The 25,202-nt window shown below is 44.5% G+C and overlaps 1 protein-coding gene across 1 annotated transcript; it reads right to left on the reverse strand.

Moving 5' to 3' along the window:
* Positions 1–5,809: 5,809 nt before the first annotated feature.
* LOC103623983 (chymotrypsin-like elastase family member 1) lies at positions 5,810–9,508 on the reverse strand. Its single transcript, XM_017746750.1, has 5 exons — positions 9,414–9,508; positions 8,076–8,199; positions 7,278–7,414; positions 7,011–7,156; positions 5,810–6,020 (listed from the first exon to the last, which is right to left on the reverse strand). Exons 1-5 carry the CDS (start codon positions 9,487–9,489, stop codon positions 5,844–5,846), a joined length of 660 nt encoding a protein of 219 aa, XP_017602239.1. The 5' UTR covers positions 9,490–9,508; the 3' UTR covers positions 5,810–5,843.
* Between the last annotated feature and the right edge of the window lie 15,694 nt (positions 9,509–25,202).

The following is a 25,202-nucleotide window of genomic DNA, read 5'->3' on the forward strand; positions in this document are numbered from 1 at the left end:
ACATTTCAAGGGAAACGTAAGCTCCTCCTGGCACAGAGGCTGTGATAAACTGCTGCTCCCTGGACATGGAGCTGCTAGAGCATGTCCAGAGCAGGCCATGAGGATGCTCTGAGGGCTGGAGCCCCTCTGCTCTGGAGCCAGGCTGGGAGAGCTGGGGGTGTTCACCTGGAGAAGAGAAGGCTCCAGGGAGACCTCAGAGCCCCTTCCAGAGCCTAAAGGTGTTACAAGAGAACTGGAGAGGAACTTGGGACAAAGGCATGGAGTGATGGGACAAGGAGCAATGGCTTTAAAATGAAAAGGGAGAACGGCTTTAAACTGAAAGAGAGGAGGTTTGGATTAGATATAGGAAAGAAATTCTTCCCTGTGACGGTGGTGAGATGCTGCCCAGAGCTGTTCTGGATTCCCCATCCCTGGAAGTGTCCAAGGCCAGGTTGGACAGGTTTTGGAGCAACCTGGGATAGTGGAAAGTGGAAAGTGTCCCTGCACATGGCAGGGGATGGGAACTGGATAATCTTTAAGGTCCCTTCCAACCCAGACCAGGAGATGATTCTGTGAGTCTCCTTCACAGCTACGACCATTAGGAATTTTCAGGGTGCTTAATCCACACGTCTCCATCAGCTTGTTTTACCCCACCCAGCCTGCTGCTGAGTAAATGGCAGTATTGCCATCTACTGGGCAGCTGCCTCCTTCTCCCAGCCTCTCAGCTGGCCAAGTTGCTCCTGGGAAATGCTTGTCCTCCTCTGTGGGACCCGAGGCACCACATATCTCACAGTATATGAAAGATATCACAGTAAATGAAAACAAAATAAGGCTTAAATGGCCCACTGGGGTTTGGAGGAGAGATGCGGATGTTCTGGGGCTTCACTGGCCTGTCATACACATCCTCAGCTGGATGAAACCATCTCCAGAAGGTAAATGCTCAAAACCCCACCATGGATGCACCTCTATTTTGATTGGGGAAGCTGAGTGAGGACAAAATGCCTGTGCTGGACTTGCCTGACTCCATTACATCAGTAGGTGCATGAAACCCACCAAAACTGGAACATCTGCAACCAGCAGAGCTGAAGTATTCTGTCACAAGCTCAGAGACTGTGAAGACTTTCAGGTCAGCCCAGCTGAGGAGGCTGAAAGACTTGAGATGACCTTGACAGCTGATTCCTTGGGGACCACTTGAGCCACACACTGGGGGTAAGATACTACAGGATGAATAACACAGAAGGTTCTCCCTCCAAAATAAACCTGCTCCCCTGGGATCCCCTGCAAAGGAAACTATTACCTGTTACATTTCCCTGGAAATAAATACTTGGCTACTACTTTGGAGTAAATAGAGATGAAAATTTAATGGTACCTAAGTGCTTTTCATAGTCAAAGCATCCCAAAGTGCTTTCTGGTAATTAAGGCCGAATGGCTGTCAGGAGGCAACAGAGCCCCTTGCAGCCACACTCCCAAATATCCATCATTTCTGCCCGCGAGTGAGCAAGGAATTATTGGTGAAGGAGTGGTACAATTTCAACTGCAGAGATTTTGGGGGTTATTCTGATAAAGGACAGCAGTGCCAGGGTAGGATTTGGATGAGGAAATCTCTGTAACCAGAATATCTCTATGCAGCCATGGTGTGGCTGAGGGCCCTATTGCTGAGCTTAGCTCTGTGTGACTTGGAACTCCTGAGCTCTGTTGTATTTTGGGCCAGCTCAGGTGCTCAAGGCTATGAAGACATCCCCATGGGGGTGGTGAGATGACAAGGGACTTCAGGAGAGCTGTGCCCCTTTGACACAGAAGGATGGGATGGGATGGGATGGGATGGGATGGGATGGGATGGGATGGGATGGGATATAATGGGATGGAATGTTCTCAGACATCCCTAATGGCACAGACCCCTATATTTGACCCGTGAACCCCCTGTTTCACAGCATCTGCAGCCTTACCTCCCAAAATATCTCAAAGTGTTGCAGCCAGCCTTACACCTCACCAGAGCACCCTACACCTGGCAGAGCCAGCCCCCCAGGAGCTATTTCTCCTGTTGCCATGGTTGTCTCCTTTTTCTGCTCTCCACAGGGACGTGGAAAGCACCAGTTTTCCAAAATCTAGTTCATTCCTTGGTTCAGCTTCATCCTCACGACGCAGTGTGTGAGGATGAAGCAGGAAAAGGATGTGGACATTCCCTATGAGCATTATAACACTGTGCCCAGCCGTGTTTTCCCAGTACCACTGGATATTACATTGCTGTTAAACCTATCGTGTCCACACAGTAAATCCTGTGGAGTGCTGCATTTTCCACAGGCTTTCCAAGGTGGGCTCCTGGGATCAGAGCTTTGCCCAGCAGTGCTGAGGAACAAGCAGCTCTAGCCAGGCACTTGGATAGTGACAGGGAAATGAGGCACAGGAGAGGCACACATGCCCTGCCCGTGTGCTGCCAGCTCCTGCCTCCCTCTTATCCTCCACAATAAATCATGGCTGAGCAGCACAAGCTGTTCCTGTCAGCAAAACGTGGAAAGAAAACCTTGCTCTTGGCACCAGGGATGTGATAATGACCCTGAATTAGAGCTGTACGTCTCCAGCACCTGATTCTCCTGCTCCTGTGGGTACAGCCTGAGGTTTCTCCTCCTGGCTGTCGTAGGAACAGGTCCAGTGCTTGCTTATGTGGAGGAAGGATTTAAAGGAGCGATGTCCAGCCTGGATTTGAGGGCAGCTTATGACCAGAGGTTTCAAGCACCTGATGCCCTGTGGAGACAACTGTGGGCAGAAGCAGGGACAGCCCATCACTGCTGTCACATCAGGGGACAAACTGGGCAAGGCTGTGGTGTTTTGGGTTGTGGCAAGGCACGTGCATAATCACTAAATTCCTGGCGTGGTCCCAGTAGCAGCAACATCTCCAGTGATTCCCAGCTTTTCTCAGCCCTGGCCAGGGACGGAGGCTGATGAGAAATTGGGACCCCCTGGGACATCCCCAAATCCTCCCATACAGCAAGCACACAAGGTTAGACCCCCCCAGGCATCAGGCACAGCAACAGTTCACTTCTCAGCATCTGAGTAATTCTGGAAGTCGTTCGAGAGGCTCCCTTTAAAAACTGCCATTTCTCAAAGCCTTTGATCAATGTCCTTTCAATTCCTTCTGAAACGCGAAGGAAAAACTTGAATACAGTCAAGCCAAGATCTCAGGTGCCAGTGTGCTCCTGACACAGGGCTGCTCAGTGCTCTTAGAATGGACATTCCTGGGACAGAGCACACCACACCCAGGCTCTTTCAGAAGTGTCCCTGTCCCTGGCAGTGGGGGCTGGAACTAGATGATAACTTCAAGATTCTTTCCGATCCAAACCATTCTGTGATTCTGTGACATAGCAGCAGAAGTCACAAATGCTCTTAAAAGGAGCAAGAACCATCCAGTAATATTAAGGGGTAGAAAAACTGAGATTGAAGGGTTTTTACTTTGTCAGAAGAGGAGAACTCCCAAACTGCTGAGAACCCAGGAGATACTGCCAAGTGCAGCCTAACAAAGTTGAGAGCCAAAAATACAGCCAGGACTTTGCTCCTTCACAAGCCTTACAGAAAATACCACTGGTTTCATTTTAGTTTGCCATAATAAGGAAGATTTAACAGTTTGCAGAGAAGAGCTCTGGGAAACAGAGGTGAAAAGCAGCTCCTGTGTGTGTCATTGCTTATCTGAGGGTTTGCAAACAAACACGGAGGGCAGAGTGCAAGGCTGAGACATGGCACGTTATCAGTCTTGACCCACAAAAACTCCTTTAGCAGTCGGTGATAACCGTGTGGGACATTCCCTTGGTTGGCAAATGCCCTCTAGTGGCTTCTGGAGAGGAGAATTGTGCATCCCCCAAAGAGAGAGGATTTTGCTAAAATAGTGCTGTGCCCTAGGTGTGTGCAGGTTTTAGGAGAGATAGGACATAGGTACTTTAAAATTATTAAAGAGCTAAATCGAAACCCTTCATCCATAAATGTGCATGTCATACACAGAAAAAGGGAAGGGGGGGCGCGGTGTAGGATTCCCTGTGTTTTCCAAGAGGATGGTTTCGTAGTTCACAGAATCACAAAATAGTTTGGGTTGGAAGAGACCTTAAAGGTCACCTCGTTCCAATCCCCCTTGCCATGAGCAGGGACACCTTCCACCAGACCAGGGTCCTCCAAGCCCCATCCAACCTGGCCTTAAACTCTTCCAGGGATGGGAAAGGGTGGTTTTGAAATCGATCAGAAGATAAATCTTGCCTTATCGTGCACATACACCTCCTCCTCCTCCTTCTTCCCTCCATTTACCAGCCCTGCCAGTCTCTAATAGGGAGTGGACAATATTTGGAAATATTCTCTGGAGACAGGCTTGCTCAGCTGGCTGAGTAAGGGCCCCTGCACATCTAACCACACAGGGGATTGTTTTACACGGAATTTATTGCTTCCTGCCTAGAAAAGCACCCTCCAGCAATGCCCTTTTCTATGTTCTCAGTCTTAAAAAATGAATTTAAAAAAATCATCCTGTACAGAGTAAATTTAAGAGTAAATTGGATGGATTGTGCTTTCTACAGATTGAGCTTGCCAATACACTTGAGGCAAATGCTCTCTCCATGAGCAGTGATTGATTGAAGTTGTTTGTTTGGGAATATGAAGAGAACCCAGTTCTGTGAGCAAAACCTCTGCTGGTTGCTTGAGAATAGATCAGGAAAGGAGCATTTACACTTGTGCCCAGCAGCATCACACATTGCTCTGCTCCCACCGACCTGGAAGCACCGACCTGACCACCTCTGCCTCTGGTGGGGCTATCCCTAAGGACCCCTCAACGAGAAAAGTCCATCATGACCATTTTCTGCAGGTTTGGTGCCAAAATGACAGCCTTGCCCAGCCCCAGGTTAAGGGCACTGTCACAGACTGGGGCATTCCCTGAGCCTCCTTCCCTGCTGACAGGGTTCTGACCCAGAGCCTAAGTGTGAGCAAACACACCAACAGGTCACTAGCTGCATTCACTGAGACTTTATTACACCAGTATTAGCCAAATCTTGCTGTTAATAGCCCAGAGAGGTGCAGAAGGGATGAGAGAAGGGTTAATGAGCACAGATACTCCATTTTCTCTCATATATTCATGCACCAGGCGATCCTTCTCTAGTTATCTCCATTTTTCTCAATAGTCTGGAAAGCAAAAAACAGATTAATTCAGCAGAGAGCAGAATAAGGCAAGTCTCCATGCCAGGGAATGCTCTGAAGAAGGGCTTGTTCCCAGCTGGGCCAGGGGACTGATGCAACAACCTATTCCCATCCAAAAGGGTTTATGGACCACAGTGCCCTCCCTCTAATCCACACTGATTTAAAATACCTCTCCCCACCTTTGCTTCCAGAAGAACCCACAATTTACAGAGGCTTTTCCACAAAACCATCCCCTGTGTCTGGGAAAAGGCAGTGCCAGTCATTATTTCAGGAGCAAAGAGCTCGTTGTTCATTCCCAAATGTAAAGCTGAGGGTGGATAGTGCAGATTTGAAGGATTTTCACTTTTAGAGGTGCTTTATGTTTGCTGCATTTCCCATCCAGCTAATTCCTCCTGTGGTTTCCTGAAGCAAGGTTTTGTCTGGGTGAATGGTGATGATAATTTTTTGGACACGGAGCCCAGCTCCTGCCTGGCTTGAATTTTGTCCATGGTCCTCGGCAGAGCATTTCAGCTACAAGGCAGCAGCTCCTTCCTTAGAACTGTTTGACTACACCAAAAGTAGCTCCAAATATCCTGATTTTAGACCCCTCCAGATTTCCCAGTTCCACTCCTAATGGTTTAATAAACAAAAAACTCCTCTGAATGAAAAATAAATGGAACATTCCTCTGGCAATCCCTTGCTTTCAGGGGAGATGCACCAGGTTACCTCACAGGCACGAAGACACTTACGTTCCGGATCCAGTCCAAGTAGGCTGACACACGTGTGTAGACGGTGGGCTTATGGTAGGTGTTACAGTAGGGAACTAACCCAAAACTGGTAATCCCGTGGATTTCCCAGCGGCCATCCCTGTAGCAGTTGAGAGGGCCACCAGAGTCCCCCTGGATTGGAGGAAAGAAACGAAATATTCGGCCAAATTATCTGAGCAATGACTGGGGTAAGGAGCACTATAGAGTTAAAATATATGAGGCTCTTCCTTGTCTCAAAACGTGGTTTGTAACAAGGTTCTGACATAATTAAGCCACATAAAAATATACACTAAATATCTACAGACCTAAAATTATCCCATACCTATAACTGTACTATGTATAATTGTACAACTTGTTTTATTTCTATATATTTCTATATTATATTCCTATATTTACATAATCACACATTATGCATTTTCCCACAATATTTTAAGGGCTCTGCATGGCTGCTTTTATCAGAAGCCACCTCTACAGTGAAAGGAATACAGGGAGAGGTAGCAAGTATTTCTTGACTTCACATGCCAAACCTCCTTGCCTTGATGCTGAGGCCACCTGGATCCCCTGGGATAATGGGAATCTCACAACATCATCTTTTTCCACCTAACCTGGGCCAGAGGGAGCTGTTGGACGTAGCCCAAAATTGCAGCAACCTCAGCTGTAAACAGAGTGGATGGAAAGGAGAAGGGTTACAAGCAGGGGGTAGCACTGCCTGGCCCAGGGTGCAACAACACAACAGCATTGGAAGAGTGGACAAACTTCCCCGCAGCTTCATCCTTTGGGTCAGGGCAGAGGTGACTGCCTTGTCCCCAGGATCACTTGGGACATGCTGCTGAAAGACAGGGCCAATCTACTCTCCCAAATCAGAGGGGAGAAGCGCACCCTGAGGATCTGCATGTTTTTCTCTCTGTTCTCTGATCTCTGGGGAGATGGAGGAATGTGGAGAAGGCCTGGTTCAGAAGATACTCAGCAGAAAGCGGCCAAGGGGCCAGGGTTTGCAGGAGAGCTCTTGCAGGTGGAGAAATGGCAAAACCAGAACTGAAGGCACAGCAAGGTGAAAGAGAAAGAAAAAAGAAAGAGGGCAGCTTGAAAACCCTCTGATTATAAGATTATAAGAGCTCTTACACTGCATCCTGCCCTCACGCCGTCTCCACCCGCACAGATCATGGTCTCCTTTGCCTGGGATCCCCACCAGTCTGGCTGGGAGCAGATCTTGTGGTCCACCACGGGCACCACCACCTCCTGCAGCCTGTCCGGGCTGTCACCATTCACTACACAGAAAAGGGGACACGAGAAAGGGTGACATCTTAGCCCAGCAGCTTCAGGGGTTGAGGAAAGAGGCTTTATCTGAATGGTGGTCCCCCTGGACACTCCTCCTTCCCCCTTACTCACCACTGATCACTCCCCAGCCAGTAATATAGCAGGGATAGTCATTGGGCAAAATTTGTCCATTAGGCGGAAGTGTTCCAATCTCAACGAATCCATTGTCATAGGCATGAGATTTGAGGCGCAGGAGGGCAATGTCGTAGCTGAAACAGGCCACAGGTGAAAGATTCCTTACTGAAAATCCTGGATGAGGCATGAATCAGACATCCTCAGTCCAATTTCAGCACTCACACAGGGCTCTAGCCTCTGCACAACAGACAAGCACCTTGCAAACATAATTAATTATTCCTTACAGCTATCACAGGTGACAGGAAAATAAAAGCAATTAAGAAAGAAGAGGCCATGGTACAGCCTGATAAGGGGATAACAGTCCCCAAAAGTCTCCTGTAGGTTTGAGGTGAATTTTGGTGGACCCTGGGTGGACAGGCATGTCTCTGAGGGGGGTTTGAGACAGTCCTTCAGCATTTTCTTGTTGGCTTTCCTTCATCAGATGCACACAGTGCTGTGATTTATGGCAAGTCCACTAATCTTCTGTACATCCTGGATTCATCTGTTTTTCCCATAGATGGGTAAAACAGGCCCATCTTTTCCCCACCTTGGGCAAAACAGGACTGAGATCATCCATGTGGACACCATGGAACACCTCCAAGAGAGGAAGCCATTTGGGGAATCTCCTTTGCAGCATCTCCCAGTGCTTCCCACAAATCCAGCCTCACTGGGAGCTGGACTGAACATGCATATAAACCCTAGTGGGACAGGAAGCTCAGTGTCATTCAAACACCCGATGTCATTAAAAATAATTACCCGTTGGCAATGGCATTGGGATTCCAGCCCTCATGAGTGAAGATTGCATCCACATCAATGTAGTACTCAGTGCCATCCACCTGCACGAGGTTGTGCTCGCCCAGAGCCACCCGGTAGGATACATCTGGGGGCCTGCAAAGGAATCACAGAGTAATTGATGCAAAATCTACTCCCCACTGAGTGGTTTGCAGTGCAAGTCCTGCACCACCCAGACCTTCTACCAGTGTCATCATTTCCAAAGCACCTTCCATCAGAGGATTTCCAATAGACTGTAGCCAAATCTGCTGTGAGTGGGTCTGGAGAAGGGCAGGGAAGCTGGTGAAGGAGCACAAGTCTGATGAGGAGCGGCTGAGGGAGCTGGGGGTGTTTAGCCTGGGAAAAAGGAGGCTCAGAGGGGACCTTGTTGCTTCCTGCAACTACCTGAAAAGAGGGTTCTGGCAAGGTGGGAGTCGGTCTCTTCTCCCACGTAAAAAGTACAAAATGAGAGGAAATGTCCAATAGATATTGGGAAAAATTTCTTCACTGAAAGGGTGGTCAGGTACTGGAACAGGCTGCCCGGGGCAGTGGTGGAGTGGTTTTAAATCCCTGGAGGGATGTGCAGGTGTGGCACTTGTCCACAAGGTTTAATGATGGGCTTGGCAGAGTTGGGTTAATGGCTGGACTTTTAGTGGCCTTTTAGTTAGTGGCCTTTAGTTAGTGGCCTTTTCTAACCTAAATTATGATTCTAAGTGGTTTTACAAATCAGGCACATGCTGTCTGCAGTTTGCTGATGAAGAAACTGAAGGTGAAGCATCAGCTATCACAATGCTGAGCTTGGTCTTGAACAAGAAGATTCATTTTGCATCTCTGCACCTTTCTGGAGCAGTGTGAAGGACCAGCTGGTCACACTGTGTAAGTGCAATCACTAAAGGCAGAAGCAATTAAAGGGGACTGTTGGCTTTCTGGTGTCCCACGGCATTGTTGGAGGCGTGCATGTCAGACTTGTACAGCATGGCCTGAGAGCAAGCAAACACCCCTTTTGTTCCATCTTCCCATCTCTCTGCAGGCTCTCGGGATGCAAACCCATGAGCAATGCTCACACTCATGCAAATGCACCTCCTCTTATGCAAATCAGCAATAAGCTTGATTTCCACTCCCAGGAAGTTAGCCATTAATATGTAAAATCAAGGCTAAAGCAGAGTTTTCCAGCGCCCCTGATTAAGTGAGCAGGGAGATGTCCAGCTGTGCAAGGCAGGACACAACTGGGGAGCTCTGAGGAGGAAAAGGGTCTGGCTCCCATCTGCAGCAAGAATGAGGAGCAGAACAGGAGTTTTAACACTTTTTATCCTACTCACATGCCGACACAGTGGGCTGCAGTCATGACCCATTTGCTGCTGATAAGGGTTCCACCACAAATGTGGCCGTAGTATCCCATGTCCTCGGGGTAGGAAATCTGAAGTGACACCTGGATCAAACAACAACATATTTTACACCTAAGCCATGCCATGCCTCTGCACAAACAGTGTGTGTGGCTTTGGACAGTGGAAGCTGTTATTTTCTCACTGGTTTTTTTTTTCAAATTTAAGGCTTTTTTTCAAATATAAGACACCAGCTTTACCTGCCACTTCCAGCTGTTTGGTTGGGCTTCATGGCCTCCAATTATTCGCTCTGCCAGTGCATCTTTCTGAAGAGCATCCCTCAGGGGAGTCCCAGAGATTGCCCCTAACACAAATAAGGAAGGAGAGCAGTTTGTTGTGTGGATTCCTAAAGAGAAATAGTCACCACAGCCAGCTGGGTCTGAAAGATGGAGTGGTTGATGTTTGCACGTGGTGACACTGTGGTCACTCTCCATCCTGGAGGCTTCTTTAAGCCTCCATGAGTGAAAAAGACCATAAACAGGCTTCAAGATACAGAGCTCTGATATAAATTGAGTTGTTTCCCATACTCCAACCCCACCCTGATGCACCAACCTACATTCTCTTTCTTTCAGGTTGCAGGTTTTTGCTCCCTCAGAGAACTCCCAAACCCTTCCCATGGAGATAATGCTTCCATAATAGAGGAAAACCCTTCCACATAAGGTTTTGCCCTAGCACAGAAACTGCAGAGAAAAAAAAATCTAATCTTTGCCACTTAGAGGCTGAGAGGTTCACCCTTCCCCAGCTCAAATAAATTGCTACTTACCCAGGCAGCCGAGAAGAACCAGAAGCTGAAACATCTTTAATGAAATGGTCACACTGTTCCAGGAAAACGTCTTTTTATACTAAAATATCTGCTAAGCAGCTGTGTCTAAATTTGGGATCAATACAGCTTATCTATACCCATAACTTATTAAACTGATAAAAAATGTTGCCTTGGGGAAAAAAACCCAACTGCTCAATGTGGAGCCAAGGCTACACAAACACCTCCACATTGTATGGTTCCCCCAGAGCCATGAGGCAGAAAAATTCTGAGAAATTTGGAGTTCTTTCAGATCAAGTGAAAACAAGGTAGGGCAGATCCAGGCTGGAGAGGCCAATGCTTCAGACCAGCAATTGTGGGTGCACGTGTTGTATTAGTCCCTTGTAAGAGATTTATGTGTCAGTCCAGCTTTGTGCTACTCCATGTGACATGAACTGATCTTTGTAAAATAGATAAACAAAACCACAGCTTTTTTCATATCCTCATTAACTGCAGTCCCTTATATTTTGTGCTGGTGGAACGTCATGATTTATATCCATGTAATGGTTAAAGGTGCAATCAGGGAGCATAGTAGATGCATAAGTTCTTCAGATAAATATAAATATAAATATAAACATAAATATAAATATAAATATAAACACAGCTCTGCTTTTTGTGTCCAGACAGGAAGAAAACAAGAAATGCCTGCAGCTGATGGAAACCCAGAGATTTGGGTTCATGATCAGGGGAAATCCCCTTGGGGCACACAAGTCATCAATGGGTGGGAAGTAAAGCTCACCTTGAACTGCAGTCAGAGAGTAGCTGTCAAGTAAAAAAAGGGAGAGTTAAGGAAATGAACCGGAGAAGACAGCAAGGGTCACCCACCCAGTTGTGTTAATGGGATCCACTCTCCATGGAATGCACGAGCAAGGACCTTTCCCATATAACCCCTACAGACCTCTTTCACAAATCATTTTTATTTTAGTGGGAGCCATAAAAAGTTCAGTGTGATATTTCAGCACTGAGACCCTCTTTTAGTCATTGAGCACATTTTCCCCCTCACATCACAGACCACTTTTAGCTTCCAGATAGTTTTGGTAGGAGGTCAGAAAGCAGCCTCCTACCCAAGCAGTCTCTTCCCTCACCTTCACGGCACTCATCATCCCAGTTAGGCCTAGCCAGCTCACTCGTTTTCAACCACTAATTTATTTTTCCAAAGGCTTTATGTGTTCCCTACAAACAACCGTGTTTAAGAATGCAGTGGCTTATTCTCCTTTTGGACATCAGGCATTTATCTCGAGCAGTTGTTTGTCTGTAATCTGTCCTCCACAGCCACGCACATGCTATCATCGCTGTGGCTTTGATGCTGGGCTGTGTTGTAATGCCCAGAGGAGAAATAAATTACACTGGGGATGATGAATTACAGCTGTTTTCAGAATTCCTCCACTCCAGGCATTGTTTCAGTGCAGAGCTCTTGAGGGATGTCTGCGTTTCCCCTTGGCACCCACAAGGATCATCATGTCCAACTCCAACACCACAAAACCAACTCAAGTGGTCCCTTTTTGTGTCCATACGGCAAAACTCTTTTATCTCTGAAACAGAAAGGTCTCATCCATGTTGCTTATGCATCCTTATCCATACTGGCTTTCCAAACCGTGTGTAAAAGTTGCTATGAAGAGCATGGGCTGGTGCAAACCAGCGTTATGCCAGAGTGTGTGTGAGCATTTTTCTGTCCAAAAAAAAGCAGAACATCTGAGTTGGTGCTCTAGCACTGTTCAGTTAATTGGACTTCTGGCATTGTTTCATTAATTAGTGATCTAGCACTCTTTAATTAGTATACAGCCTTTTGTCCTTGTTCACACAGGATCAGAATTAAATATTTTGATGACAGAAAAATTTTCTGGATGAGTAGAATATTTCAGGAGTGATGGGAAGCATAAGGGGTGGTAGCATGTGGGATAGGATGGATGATGGGAAAAGATTCTGCGACTGTACAAGCAAATAAGGATATTTGGGTGGACTTGATGTGATCCAGTGAGAGTTACTGAGCGCAGAAAAAAAGTTGTCTTTCAGGGAGCCCTTAAAGCACAAGCTGAATTCCGGACATACATATGTATATATACTCACTTTAATGGTAAAAATGTTTATCAGACTTAAAGTTGGTCTCAGGAAATACAGACACTTAATCCACATTTACTGATGTTTCACGTGGTGATGTCTGATGGAAAGGGAAATGGACTGAACAGCATCCCAGTTTAGCACACACTGGGACGTACACATTCATGAGAAATGCTGCCTGATAAATTTATAGGGCAGCTGAGGTGCAGGGAAGTTCTAATGCACACAGAAACTCTAGTCTGAGAGCAATTTTTAAAACAAGTTTGATATACAGACTGTCAGAGGCACATGGAACACGAGAACATGACTCGCTAAAGTTACAAGATAAGGGCTTTTTTAGTACCCAGGGGATAACAAGTAAAAGGGAAAGGGATAAACAAAACACAGGGACACAAGGGATAAACAGGGTGGGGATGAAGAACAAAATCTCCAGACCAGAACTGAGCTTTGGAGGGAGCTAATTGGGAAGGTGCTACTGATAAGAAGGGGAAAAAAAGGTGAACTTGAGGATTTGAGGTCTTCAAGGGGGATATGCAAGACAAGTGGATGGACTTGATGATCTTAAAGGTCTTTTCCAACCTTAATGATTCCATGATTCTCTGACTAGGAGGTAAGTAAGAGATCCCACAGGCTGAGGGCATGCCAGGCTGGGTTCCAGCAGCTGGGCAGGAGAAATCCCAGGTCCTGGGGGTTGCTGGAGATGTCAGGCCTTATATAATGTTCCCAACATAGACTACTGCATATGACAGTGCGGGAGCTTTGGTGTGTCAGTGGTTGGACGGTCGGGACGGACGGAGACGAGAGATCTCTGAAGTCAGATCTTTGAACATGCGGTTTATTACAAAGGGCGTGGGTACAGGGGCACTGCTCAGAGCTGCCAGACTCAGCTCGGAGCAGGCCCAGGAGAGCAAGAGAGTAAGCGGGGAAGTAAAGACAGAGTAATTGTCACTAACCAATCTAATACAAGATACAAATCCTATAGCATTTACATACAGCCTATAAGAGTTCTTATATTACCATAGAGTGTTACATCTTAACTTCTAAAAACTACTCTTTGGACCCCTTCTGCTGAGCTAGTAGGGTCTGCTCTGACCCTTGGACCTGCCTGCAAGCAGAGGGTATTGTTCAATCAAGAGGGGATTACCTTCAGTCGGCCATACCATTGTTTTCCAGTTGTTCCGTAACTAAGACTTGGTATCTCAAAAGGTGGCTTTCATTTCAATGTTGCTTATAGTTTTCATATTCCCAAAATCTTTTGTCAGGCAATCATATTTATAAGGCTTTCCTGTTTCATCTTCCCCAACATGACAGAGTTACTGGTTTTATTTAAAACCTTTCTGCACCATCTGGGGAGGTGATGGATTCAGGACCATCTTTGGCACATGTTCTACTCAGAGAGTAAACCAGTGCATAAGGCTCAGTGAATGGGGAGATGAGTAACAACAACCAACACCCCACTTTTTTATCAGCAGCAGCATCTGACAACACCCAGTTTACTTTTGCTAATGGTTTGACTTGAATTCTGGCCTTGGCATTCTGTTTTAAGTATCACACGGACTTGGGTCACTGTCAAAATAATTTGAATGCTTTCCTTCCAAGGAAATAGCAGCCTAGAGCACCTTCCAGCACCTAAAGGAGCTACAGGAGAGCTGGAGAGGGACTTCTGACAAGGACATGGAGTGGTGGGACAAGGGGAAATGGCTTCAAACTGACAGAGGGCAGGTTTGGATTAGATATTTAGGAAGAAATTCTTCCCTGTGAGGGTAGTGAGGCAGTGGCACAGCTTGCACCTGAATTCCTACAGACAGAATCTCATAATATAAATGAATTTATGTATTAAATATTAAATCTCTATATTAAAACTTTATATTAGGGCAACATATTATTGACAAACTAGATGGAATAGATGAATCAAAAGTTCTTGTCATTAAACTCCCTGTAGAAGCTTTTCAGCTTGTCTGAGCACAGAGGATACAAAAAGAAAACCATCTCCCCTGGTACAGGCAGTGATAAAATTTTCAGGAATAACATTTTACAGCTGGGTGCTGTCAGTGTGACAATGTTTACTCAGTGCAGTATGAAGAATTTGGATGGTTAGACTCTTAATTATCCAAAACACTGCTCATCAAACCAAGGTCAAAGGGCTCCTTTAAGCAGCAAAACTTGCTACCTGCTTTAATATGTTTAATGATTGATGATTAATTTTGAGCATTCATAAAGCCCCATTAAAATCATTAAGTGTTCATTTGCAGCTCGTAATGAAATGTTTTGTTGGGTCAGACCAAAGTGCTCAGTTAGCTGCAATTTCGCACTGTTATTTCCCAATATTGATTTGATTACATTGAAAAATCTAAAGAGAGAAGCAAAACATCAGTAATTCATATTGTTTAAGCACCACACAGAACTGAAAGAAAAGTCTTGAGAAATAATGTCTTATTTATTTACTTCTAACAGCAGAGTAACTTGACCGTGCTCCAAATTCTGCAGAACCTTCAGTCCATAACTCAACCTCCTGTTTCAGTATTTAAGTAACCATTGCACTAGAAAGCAGTTTACTGAAATCCATAGATTTCAGTCCCATAACTCTTAAGAGTTATGTGTGTGGTTTTTCTATAAGAAAATAAATTGCATGCTTTAGAAAAAGTACTCTGTGGAACATTATAAACACTCCTAACTCCACTGAAATGAAAGGAAAACTTTAGTATTAATGACATCAGAATCTTGCCCACTGTGCTTACTGGAAAGGTTCACTTTGACTTTAAGTAAAGAGGAAAAAGTACAAGATAAACAGCTTACATTCTGCCTCCGAGTCCTTACTCAACATGGAAAAAATAGTAAAAACATTCATATATAGTATTTTAATATGCTTATTAATTTAATTTCAGTGCTTTTCATTTAAAGTGAAAAAGAAAATGCTATTCACTGTGAAGAAAAAAGTGGAAAAGCAAATCAGGAGCTTATGTGTAATTTGTAACAGAAAGGAATGTGCATGAAAAGATCTAAAGACTATTTTAAGTAATGTTTTTTTCAATTTCTACAAGTAGACTGAGAGCTTTTTCTACATCTTTTCTGTCTGTAGTAGCCATTACATAATATTCCTGTAATGTCTTTAGATGATTTGGGCCCTCTTGCAAACAAGAACAAAACTCCTTTAATTACTTTTCTGCTGTTCTTACAGCCTGTTGCCCCTCTTCATTCTATTTATCTCAATTACTGCAGTGTTAAATTCTCAATGGCATTTCCCAGTTTCTCAAATAGTGACTAATATAAAGCAAAATGCAGCTTTTGTCTATAAATCCTGACTGCCACACGTGTAAACAGGGTGGTTACGCATTTGGTTTTCTAATTATCTCATAAATCACACTGTGCCCCAGACTGGAAATTCATCACCTTAAACTGCTACAACCTGCACACCTGCTCTGTAGATGGTGCCATCCTGCTCTTGCAGCATGGAGGTTTTCAGAAGTGCTGCGTTTTCCTGTATTTTTTAAAGTGAAAAGATGTTAAAAAAAAGAAAGAAATTAATATTCTGTATCTAAGTGGGTTGTCAGTATGCATATTTGTGCTTTTCCTCCATGTATATTCATGCACTCATGACTGACAAATTTTTATCTCAGTTGTATGCTTAGGGAATAACATCAAGGCACCTTTCTCTTATCTTCCCTCCTCTCTTCTTTCTGACATCGCTCATGCTGATGTAAAAAGAAAGGCACACACCCTGCCATACCTGTTTTTCTCAACATCAGAATTTCTGGAATATAAAACCCAACTCATGGCCTCAAAGCATGGATGTAGGAACATACACAAAAAAACATATCTGAAAGAACAAAATTTCAGCCAGTTTCAGGAAGTTCAGCATAAAGAGCAGAAAAAGGCTGAGTGCCTCCACGTGTGGATGTGGCTCAGTTTCCTCTGGTTGGTGTAGTTTAGCTGCAGTTTAACTGTGTTTGCAGTGCCACACGTTCCAGCCAAACCAACAAGAGCCCCCGAGAAGACAGCAGCAGAGGAACACCTGTACCTGGATACCTGCTGAAGTTATTTTTGGCTGAGGATCAGGATTTCCCTTGCTAGGAAATTGCAGGTGTGGTCTAATCCAGCAGAAAAACCAACACCAGCACATTGAACAGGGATGGCAGGGCCAGGGATGGCAAGCCTGGCCTGAAAAAAGTACAAGGGCTGGAAGGAAGGCCAGGCCTCTTGGACTCACTGGGTACCCCCAAACCAGTAGGTCCTCAGCCAGGCTAGGACCAGATGAATCCCTGCTGACAAACCCCATTTGGCAAGGGTTGTGAGTGCACCAGCAGGTGCTGCAGCCCTGCCTTCCCAGCCCTCGGTGCTCAGCTGACTGTGGAAACTGCTCCATTGGAGGAAATGCTAAATGAGGAGGAAAAGCACCTGACAAGCCTCATCTGGGTCTGTACCCTGGGACAGCTGCTCAGGTCCTTGCACTTGGTCCTGCTTGAGCTATGTTGTTTAGGATGCAGCTCGCCATCCCTTCTTCCCCCACTCCCCATTTCATGGCCAGCATTTTAAATCAGCACTTTTCACTTGGAACTCTTGGAAAATGAGCTCCTTGCTGTTTAACTTGATGGTAAGTGCTTGCTGGCAAAGAAGATGGGAACCTTTGCAGTACCTTATCTGTTGATGTCACAGCAGTGGGATTACCTGTTATTGTGTAGGGTTGATGGATTTTCTCCATGTAGGCCCTTGTGATATTCCCAAACATGACAAACTTTGAGCTTTCAGATCACTGAGATGAACCTTCCAACCAGACAGAGAGGCAAACATGACTGTTAACTCGAGTAGCAAAGGTAAGATGAAAGGCATTCTGATACACCCTTTCTCCACATTTGCCATGGAGAAATAAAACCCCAGGACTTTGTACAAAGAGGGATATTCAAGCTGATGAACTGATGAAGTGCTCAGGAGAGCTGCTACACTGACCAACTCCAAGCTCTGCATCTTCAACATCACCAATCCAAAACCAAAGGTTTAATCCAGAGGTTTAGTTGGCTCAAAGGGAACTTTTCCACACATCTCTTCAGACCCAGATCTCTTTCTACACCAAGAACTAAACTTTACCAGAGCCAAGGGCTTGGCATTTCTTTTTGCTGCCTATGTTGTGAAACTATTTGCACAATTCCTGGTGTGGTTTTGCCCCATGTCAGCCACCACAATCCCAGACAATACTTGGTCTAATTTTAGTGCATAATATGGGCCAGGAATGATTCCAGTGGGCAACTGGGTTGCACACACTCATGTTTAGAGAAAAAAGAGTTTAACCACATGGATGTGAGATGTGTCTTGCCAGCTGGACTCAGGAATAAATAATGTGTGGCGCCCATTTGGTTACTAATAGAGTCAGAATTATTTTTTTCATCAGCTGAAACCCTGTTCAGATTCCTCCTTTGTAAGGCTGATGTTGATGCAGTGTTGCAGTTAATCTTTTGACCCTCTAAGTGTATGATGAGCAATATCACCTTTTAAAAAAGTCTGGATGCTGCAAAGCAGTTGAGCAACAGAGCTCTCTACTCATGGTCATGGTTCTGATCCATGGTAAACAACATAATTCAATCTGACTGAGATCAGAAGGCAGTAAACCAATATCCTAGTGGGGATTTCCAATGGCAAACTTTAACAGCGGTTTTTGAATCAGTGTCCAAGTTCCTCAAATCCTCAGTGGCCTCCCAGCCTCCTTTATTCTTTAATAGTAGCAAAAAGCTGTTAGGAATTCTGCACTTATATATTTTTAGATGGGTTTTGATATTTTAGGGTAAGATGTTCACCTGCAGCTGTGGCAAGTCCTGATTGGAATCTCCTTCCTGCCCTGATAAATCCAAGGCAAAGGACTGCAGGAGAACTGAATTGTGCAGCTCCAGGGTAGGATTCTGAACACTTATGGGTCTGGACTGACACAGCTGACAGCTTTGCACTGAACACGTGCTGATGCAGAAAGGTGGGAATGGAAAAGAAAGAAAAGATTGCTTTGAAACCTGGAACAAGAACTCAAAATGCCTGTTCTGGTGCTAAAGGCCATGGCAAGGTACTCAAGGACAAAGCACAGGGTACTGCCAGTACTGCCAGCTTCTAAAAGGTTCATGCTGTTCTTGAATGGCTCACGGTGACTGAAGCAAAGAGAACATTGTGAGCTTTAAAGGAGTTGAGGATGTGGTGGCACATTGTGTTCTCCCTGGAGATTAACAGGATAACTTCTTGGAAGCGGTGAAACAAATTAGTCCTTTTCAAAGGGTCAGAACTTGGCTCAAGCACTGAAAAAGGACCGCACAAATGAGTTCTGTACTTCACAGTTAAATGAAAATGCACAGGAAAACCTGAGGATAGCAGCCAACGTTCCTTATAGACAGCCCTGCATGTACAAGTCTTGGATTTGATAGAGACAAAGCTTGGGAATGTGGTCTTATCCCAAACAATGGAAGGGGTGGTTGAGTTCACCAGAGCAGAAAAATCACTTCCAGAAGTTACAAACGATCTGTCAGCGAAGCTGTGGTCCTGTGCCACATGAAGAGCCAAAGCCCCAGAGGATCTAGATGAATCTGAATCATACTCTTCATAGCTTTCTGTTCTTTCCAGTTTTCCCAAATTATCCCAGAGCTTGACTAAATTGTCCATGTGCCTATTTGGAAAAAGCAGAGGCTGACCAATCTTCTCAATGTGAAGTTTCCATATTTACCTATATAAAGCACCATGAAATAGAAAAGTTGTTTTACAAAAAAGAGAATTCTGAAATATTTGCAGTAAGCATATATCTGCATATAATTTTATAAACAATAAGTGGATGGTTTTCTTTCAGATAGATGTCTAACTTTTTATAATATACTGATGAATGTACAGGTTTTTTCATACATATGCCATCCTTCATATGCCATTTATAGCTTCACAGTTCTTGCAGTTTTACAGATCATGTGTTTGCCAGTTCTGATGCACAGATTAATGCAAAATCAACCACTTTAAAAAGAGACAAATCAGGCACCAAGCACATAAACTCTGCCAAGGAAGAAGTCAGCCTCGGAGGAAAATGAGTTTGTTTACTTTTCCCCAAGTACTGCGACTCTTGCATTGAATCATGACAGCTTAAGTGCCTTGTTTCTGATTATATGCTTAGACAAGGAGTGCTGCTGCAATTAATGAAGTACTTCTGCCAGGCACTAAATAAATTTAAACTCTGTCAAAGGCATGCGTTGCTGGAAAGCAGCCAGTTCAAATCTCTCCCTGGGACATAAATGACTGCATTTCTCTAAACTTCTCCGTTAAATCTCCAAGCTGATGCTCCCACTCACCCTGAAATCGCGGCAAACCCCTGAGTTCTGCTAAAGGCACAAAGCTCCCTTTGTTGAGCAAGAGAATCGATGAGTCGCGCCAGGTGTTAACTGAGTTGCTTGACACCATTCACAAAGAGACACCTGCACTACGGTGATGATGACAAATAAAATCAAGAGCAGTGTTGATAAAGAGCAGCATTTCCTTCAACAACCGTACTCCGGAAGGAACAATCCCTTCGAGCAGCTGGGGAGGATAATTTATCTAGCAGAGGAGCGCGGAGCATTAGGGCACTGACTCGTGGCTCTCCAGTTACAGGCACTCACACAGCTCAGAAGCGATGATCAGCTGTGCCAGGGGTAATGTTACAGGCACGGCTGAACTGCTCTAACAGCTTGTTGCTGCAAAAAGAAGTGACTTGTTATCACTCTATTCCTGGCAACAGATCCCTCACTTGCCTTGAGCTCTGGAACCTTTCCTCTCATGGGGTGAAATGGTTTGATTCACTAAGCCAGGGAAAATGTATTCCTATTTTTGCTGGTCGTTTTCCTGTTGTTTCAGACAGCTGAATCAGGTGCAGAATTAAAGAGGCAGGTGAGACCCTGCGGCAAGAATTAAGACTGGAGGAGGAGCAGGACTTTCCCATCTCAGTACAGCAAGTTCTTGAGGGGTAGCTGGATTTGTAGCTGGACACCAATGCTCAGAAGTAAAAAAATTGCACATCTAAATAATGACCATTTTACTGTGCTTTTCATCCAGTGCTGCAGGCACAGTCCCGTGCAGGATGGAAGATCTGTGCCATCCACTCTCATACATCCCAGGCCTGTAGAAACCCACCCTGAGCAAACATCCCTAGAATCACTAAAGATGGGAAGAGACTCCAGCTACAAACAATCTGGGTTACAAACTGAGCCTTAGAGCAGTCACATAAACTGCACAGAGGTGTTGCTCTGAAAATCCCAAATCCACAAATATTCCCTTGTATGCCTGACCAGCAGTAGAGTCCCTTGAAGTAGTTATAGCCAGATTACAAAATTTATCTTTTCTTCAACATTCCAAAGAATTTATTTTAAAATTTTAAATTTTTTTTTCTAGTTTTATTAAGGTTACTACTTATCAGCAATTTTAATATTTCCAGGGCTGAAAAGTTACCTAAAAATGATAAAGCATTAAAGTACATTTTATCTCTACCTTACAATAACTCAGATGATATCAGATCTGGAAAAATTTAAATATTGACTTAAATCATGCACACTTAATTTTGTTTTGGTTTGTGCCTGTAATTAATCAGATACAGCAATGCTGTTTATCTCTTGGGAAAAGGGTCAGATTTTTAAAAGAAATAATGGCAAAGTCACAGAGCCAAGAGGAATTCAGATGCTGCTGATGTCTCCATGTTCCAGAAGCAGAAAGCTCTTCCAAACCTGTCGGATCTATTAATTCTCCATGTCACACTACAGACACTTCTGTGAAATCCTGGATTTTACCCAGAAGGGGAAAATTTTGTAGGTGAAATTAAGAAAACAGAGTTTTCGTATTTTCACGAGTTGTTTTTTTAAAACTTGGGATGGAAATCTGAATGAAATCAAAATTTTTAAGCTTATTTAACATTATATACCTATGATTTTTCTACAACATTCTGGTAAAGGTTTTGTCTTGGTTTGAAAGACAGGTGTCTGCCAAGGAAGGCAGGAGCCTCCCTTGAAATGAAAAATGCAACCCCCTTCCTTCTGAATTATTATAATTTTGAAATTAAAGGGGCTTCCAGGCAAAGATATGAGGAATAGGAATAACAGTTCTTTACTATTATATATCTATATGTGTATAACCAGTCAAACAAACAGCAATAACTGTGGCAGTAACAGCAAACAATCACAAACCCAGTCCCAGCCTTCTCGGCTGTCAGGCCCTTTCCCCTCGGGTGCAGTTCCGCTCGCAGCCGGCAGGGGCGCTGGCGGCTCCCGGTGAGCAGGGCAGGTGCGATGGTTCCCCCGCGGCTGCAGGGGGCGCTCCGGAGCGAGCTCGGGGAGCACGCGGCACCGGTGCCCTGGGATCCCGGGAAGGGATGGGACAAAGGAGCTTCACAAACCCCTGGGCAGCCGATCCCAGTGTCCGGCCGGACCCTCGGGAACAGCAGGCTGGAACGGCAAGGACGAGCACAAATCCCAGGTGGCAGACGAGATGTATCGAACTCCAGAGCTGCAGCGGGAACCCCCAGAGGTCTGGGCAGGCAGGGTGAGCGGGGCTACAGAGCAGAGAAGGCTCCAAGCAACACCAGAGGCAGGGCGGCTGCAGCCCAGCTCCCAGCGGGGCAGGGAAAGGTGGGCTTGGGAATCCCAGGGTTTCTCCCTGAGGCACCCCAGCAGATGGTGAAAAGGTGCCTCTTTTAGTGAGGTGGGGTGTTAGGGTCCTGGTGCAACAGCTGCTCCAGTGAGCAGGCTCCACTCACGGTAGAAGGAAGGCAGCCGAAAGCAGACGCCTGCAGTGCTGACGAATTCCCTCCACCATGATGGCAGCCTCTCTCTCCGTCAGAACGCCGAGAACAACACCCCACAGGCCCAGGTGAAAGAGAGCAGCCCGTTGGACCCCTCCATCTATGGCCAGGTCTTTTGTTTCTCCCAAGCACCCAGCAATTTGTCGCCTCAGCAACATATATGGGAAAAATTCCTCGAGAGAAAAGAGAGGGGGACCTCCCAAAACCCCAACAGGTTTATTGCCTGTTCATATTTTTGTCTCCTGAACATGAGATCGCTCCTCATCTAGAAGACAAAAACTTGTGAAAATAAAAGGAGATGCACAAATAAAAAGCCCTACACATGAACTGGCATTAAACAATATTCCAAATTTGCTTACTTTAAATACTATCAGAATAGATAACAAAAGAACTAGTATTACCATCCCCAAAAGCATGTAGAACATTTCCCCTGTTTAGGAAGAGTTCCAAACCTATCATTAGATGTCACACAAGAAAGGATGGATGGATCAGTCACCACTTTGGTGACAATTACCCACAAAACCCAAACATTTCTTCTATTTTCAGGTGTGCGTATTGAATAAGTATTTTTTCTGTCCAACAGAGACAGTATTTAGGGGATTACCGATCTCTCATTTTCATAATTTCATTCCTTTACTCCTTTTCTCTGACTTTCTCTGGAAAAAAATTTAGTGATGCCAACCTAACTCATGGAGCAATTTCCTGCTTACTGCTTTTATGTAAAAACAGTGTGCTGGTGTGTAGACTGGAGAAACAGTTATTGCATCTTGACAATCAATCACCCAAATTAAAATAAGCCAACTTCATTATTGTCTGAGAAAATAACAAGTAATTAAAAATGAAGTATTTAGATAACAATTGTAGTAAGTATCAAGAGCCTCTTATTTTCCTTCTACTGAGTTCTATCATAAAAGAAACAGAGCAGATCAATTTTTTTCCCAAAACAATTTCAATCTAGTTTTATAATTAAATCAAAGATAGATTTCCCCATTAGCGCAACTATTGCAGTATCTGAGTAATTATGAATAATCAGCCAAGGGTATTCTTTACTGATTTTTCCTGTGCATCATTAATTATCTGAAGTGACAGGCCTAACATAATTTCTATCATGAATAAACAAGTAGAGGAAACACGGAGGAAGTCAAGTACAAATAACAAGGAGATGGCCTCTCTTTGAAAATCAGAGCAATCCTGCAAAATGTTAATGGCTGTTCTATTTAAATGAAGCTGCAAGACATTAAAGCTTGTGATATGTTGCATATCATTAATTCTAAGGAAAAGAGTAGATGGAATTCATACTTAATTCAATGCAATTTTCTGCCAGTTAATGGCCCTGAGAATCAAACATTCACAAACGTAAATGAGAGTTTTTCCAAACCAATACTTCATGGGCTTTAAGAAGTGGCTTTTACTGTGAGTAGAAAACTATACCTGAGCAATTTTCCTTTTTGTTGAGTTTGACCTTATTTTTATATTTGTAATATGATGCTCTCTTCTGATGATTTACTGTACTACATAGGAATTTTAAAATATTTTTCAATTTGATGCAGTTTATTTAATGGATAAATAAGTACAAAAATTGCTAACGTGGCTGGATTTCCTTTTTATGTTCATGTTCCTTTTTGGTTTTTATTCCATTTCAATGCCAGAAATACTATTTTAAAATTCCACCATGATAATTCCATGGTTTTGAAAAATTAAGCAATATTTCCTTTTCTATATTTTTGAGGATGTGACACCAAAAGAACAATTTCTCTCACCTTGTATAGGGAGATGCCGACTGAGATTTTAAAAAATACTTTCTTTATGATCTGTTGGAGAGGAGGTTAATGCATCTTTATAGCTTTCAGCAGCTCGTACATGGTCCTGGTGCTGATGGTGCTGGACATTAATCACTGCTGCCAAATTCTGCCGGGAAGAAATTGGTCTTGGCTCCTTCAAAGGATCAGGGTTTTGTGTCCTCTGCTGTGTTTCAGAAACCTGCAGCAATGATGAAGAGTGCAAGAAAATGAAGTAACCATCACAACAATTTCTGAAAGTTTTTCAGAGCAGTTTCATGTGTGTCTGTGTGTCCTTTGGAAGGGAACCTTGTGATCACTTTTTCTGGTCCAAACCAGAGGACTGAAGTCAATGACTGGCTGGAAAGCAGCTCTGCAGAAGAGGATCTGGGAGTCCTGGTGAACAACTAATTGGACATGAGTCAATGAGCCCCCGTAGCAAATAAAGCCAACCATGTGTTGGGCTGGATCAGCTGGAGCATAGCCAGCAGGTCAGGGGAAGAAATTCCCACTCTGTGTTCAGCAGCTGTTGGACAGAATTCCTGCAGAACTGCGCCCAGTTCTGGGCTCCCCAGTGCAAGGAAAAATACTCATCTACTGGAACAAGTCCAGCAAAGCTACAATCATCATAAAGGGGCTGGAGCCTGAAGAGTTAATCAGCTCAGACTCTTTAAAAGTCCCCTGGGAGTGACTCAGCCACTTGAGCACGGTCTCACCACGAAGCCTTTGAAGTGCCTTTCTAGGGAAGAGTGCCTGACACATCCTCACTGGGCTGGCAGGCTGACTCTGCCCTGGAGAGTTGGCTCCAGGCAGCTTGGACCAGGTGACCTCCGAGGTCTCTTCCAACTTCAACCATTCCATGGGAGACCCCTTCACTCCCAAAGCTCTGAGGTGACTTATCCCAAAATCCCAGTTATTCCAGTGTGCTGATGGCTGCATTACTGACTGCTACTAACCCAGCTGAGCTGTTCCTGCATCCAGCAGTGCTGCTTAAATGCTGGAACATTTCCAAGAGCTCTGTTTGCACAGGAAATACCTTTGCCTACCAACCCGAGCAGGTCTGATAGCACTGGAACAGTGGTACAGTAAAAGAGACAAAAGAATGAGCTGTGTAGTTTCTGCAAAGCTTAGTAATAAATAAAATCAGGCTGTTAAAACTCATATTATGCTCCATACAGCTGTACTGAATGTAGCTGCACTCCATAGATTTGGAAGCACCAACTTCCTTTACCATCAATATCTTATTTATAAGAAATAGAAATTCTCTTTTGTGAGTACAAGAGGGAGGCTTGAAACACACTAGTACAACAAAATCAACAAAAC

Source organism: Corvus brachyrhynchos, unplaced genomic scaffold (genome assembly GCF_000691975.1).
Source record: "Corvus brachyrhynchos isolate BGI_N302 unplaced genomic scaffold, ASM69197v1 scaffold18, whole genome shotgun sequence".
Taxonomy (NCBI): Eukaryota; Metazoa; Chordata; class Aves; order Passeriformes; family Corvidae; genus Corvus; species Corvus brachyrhynchos.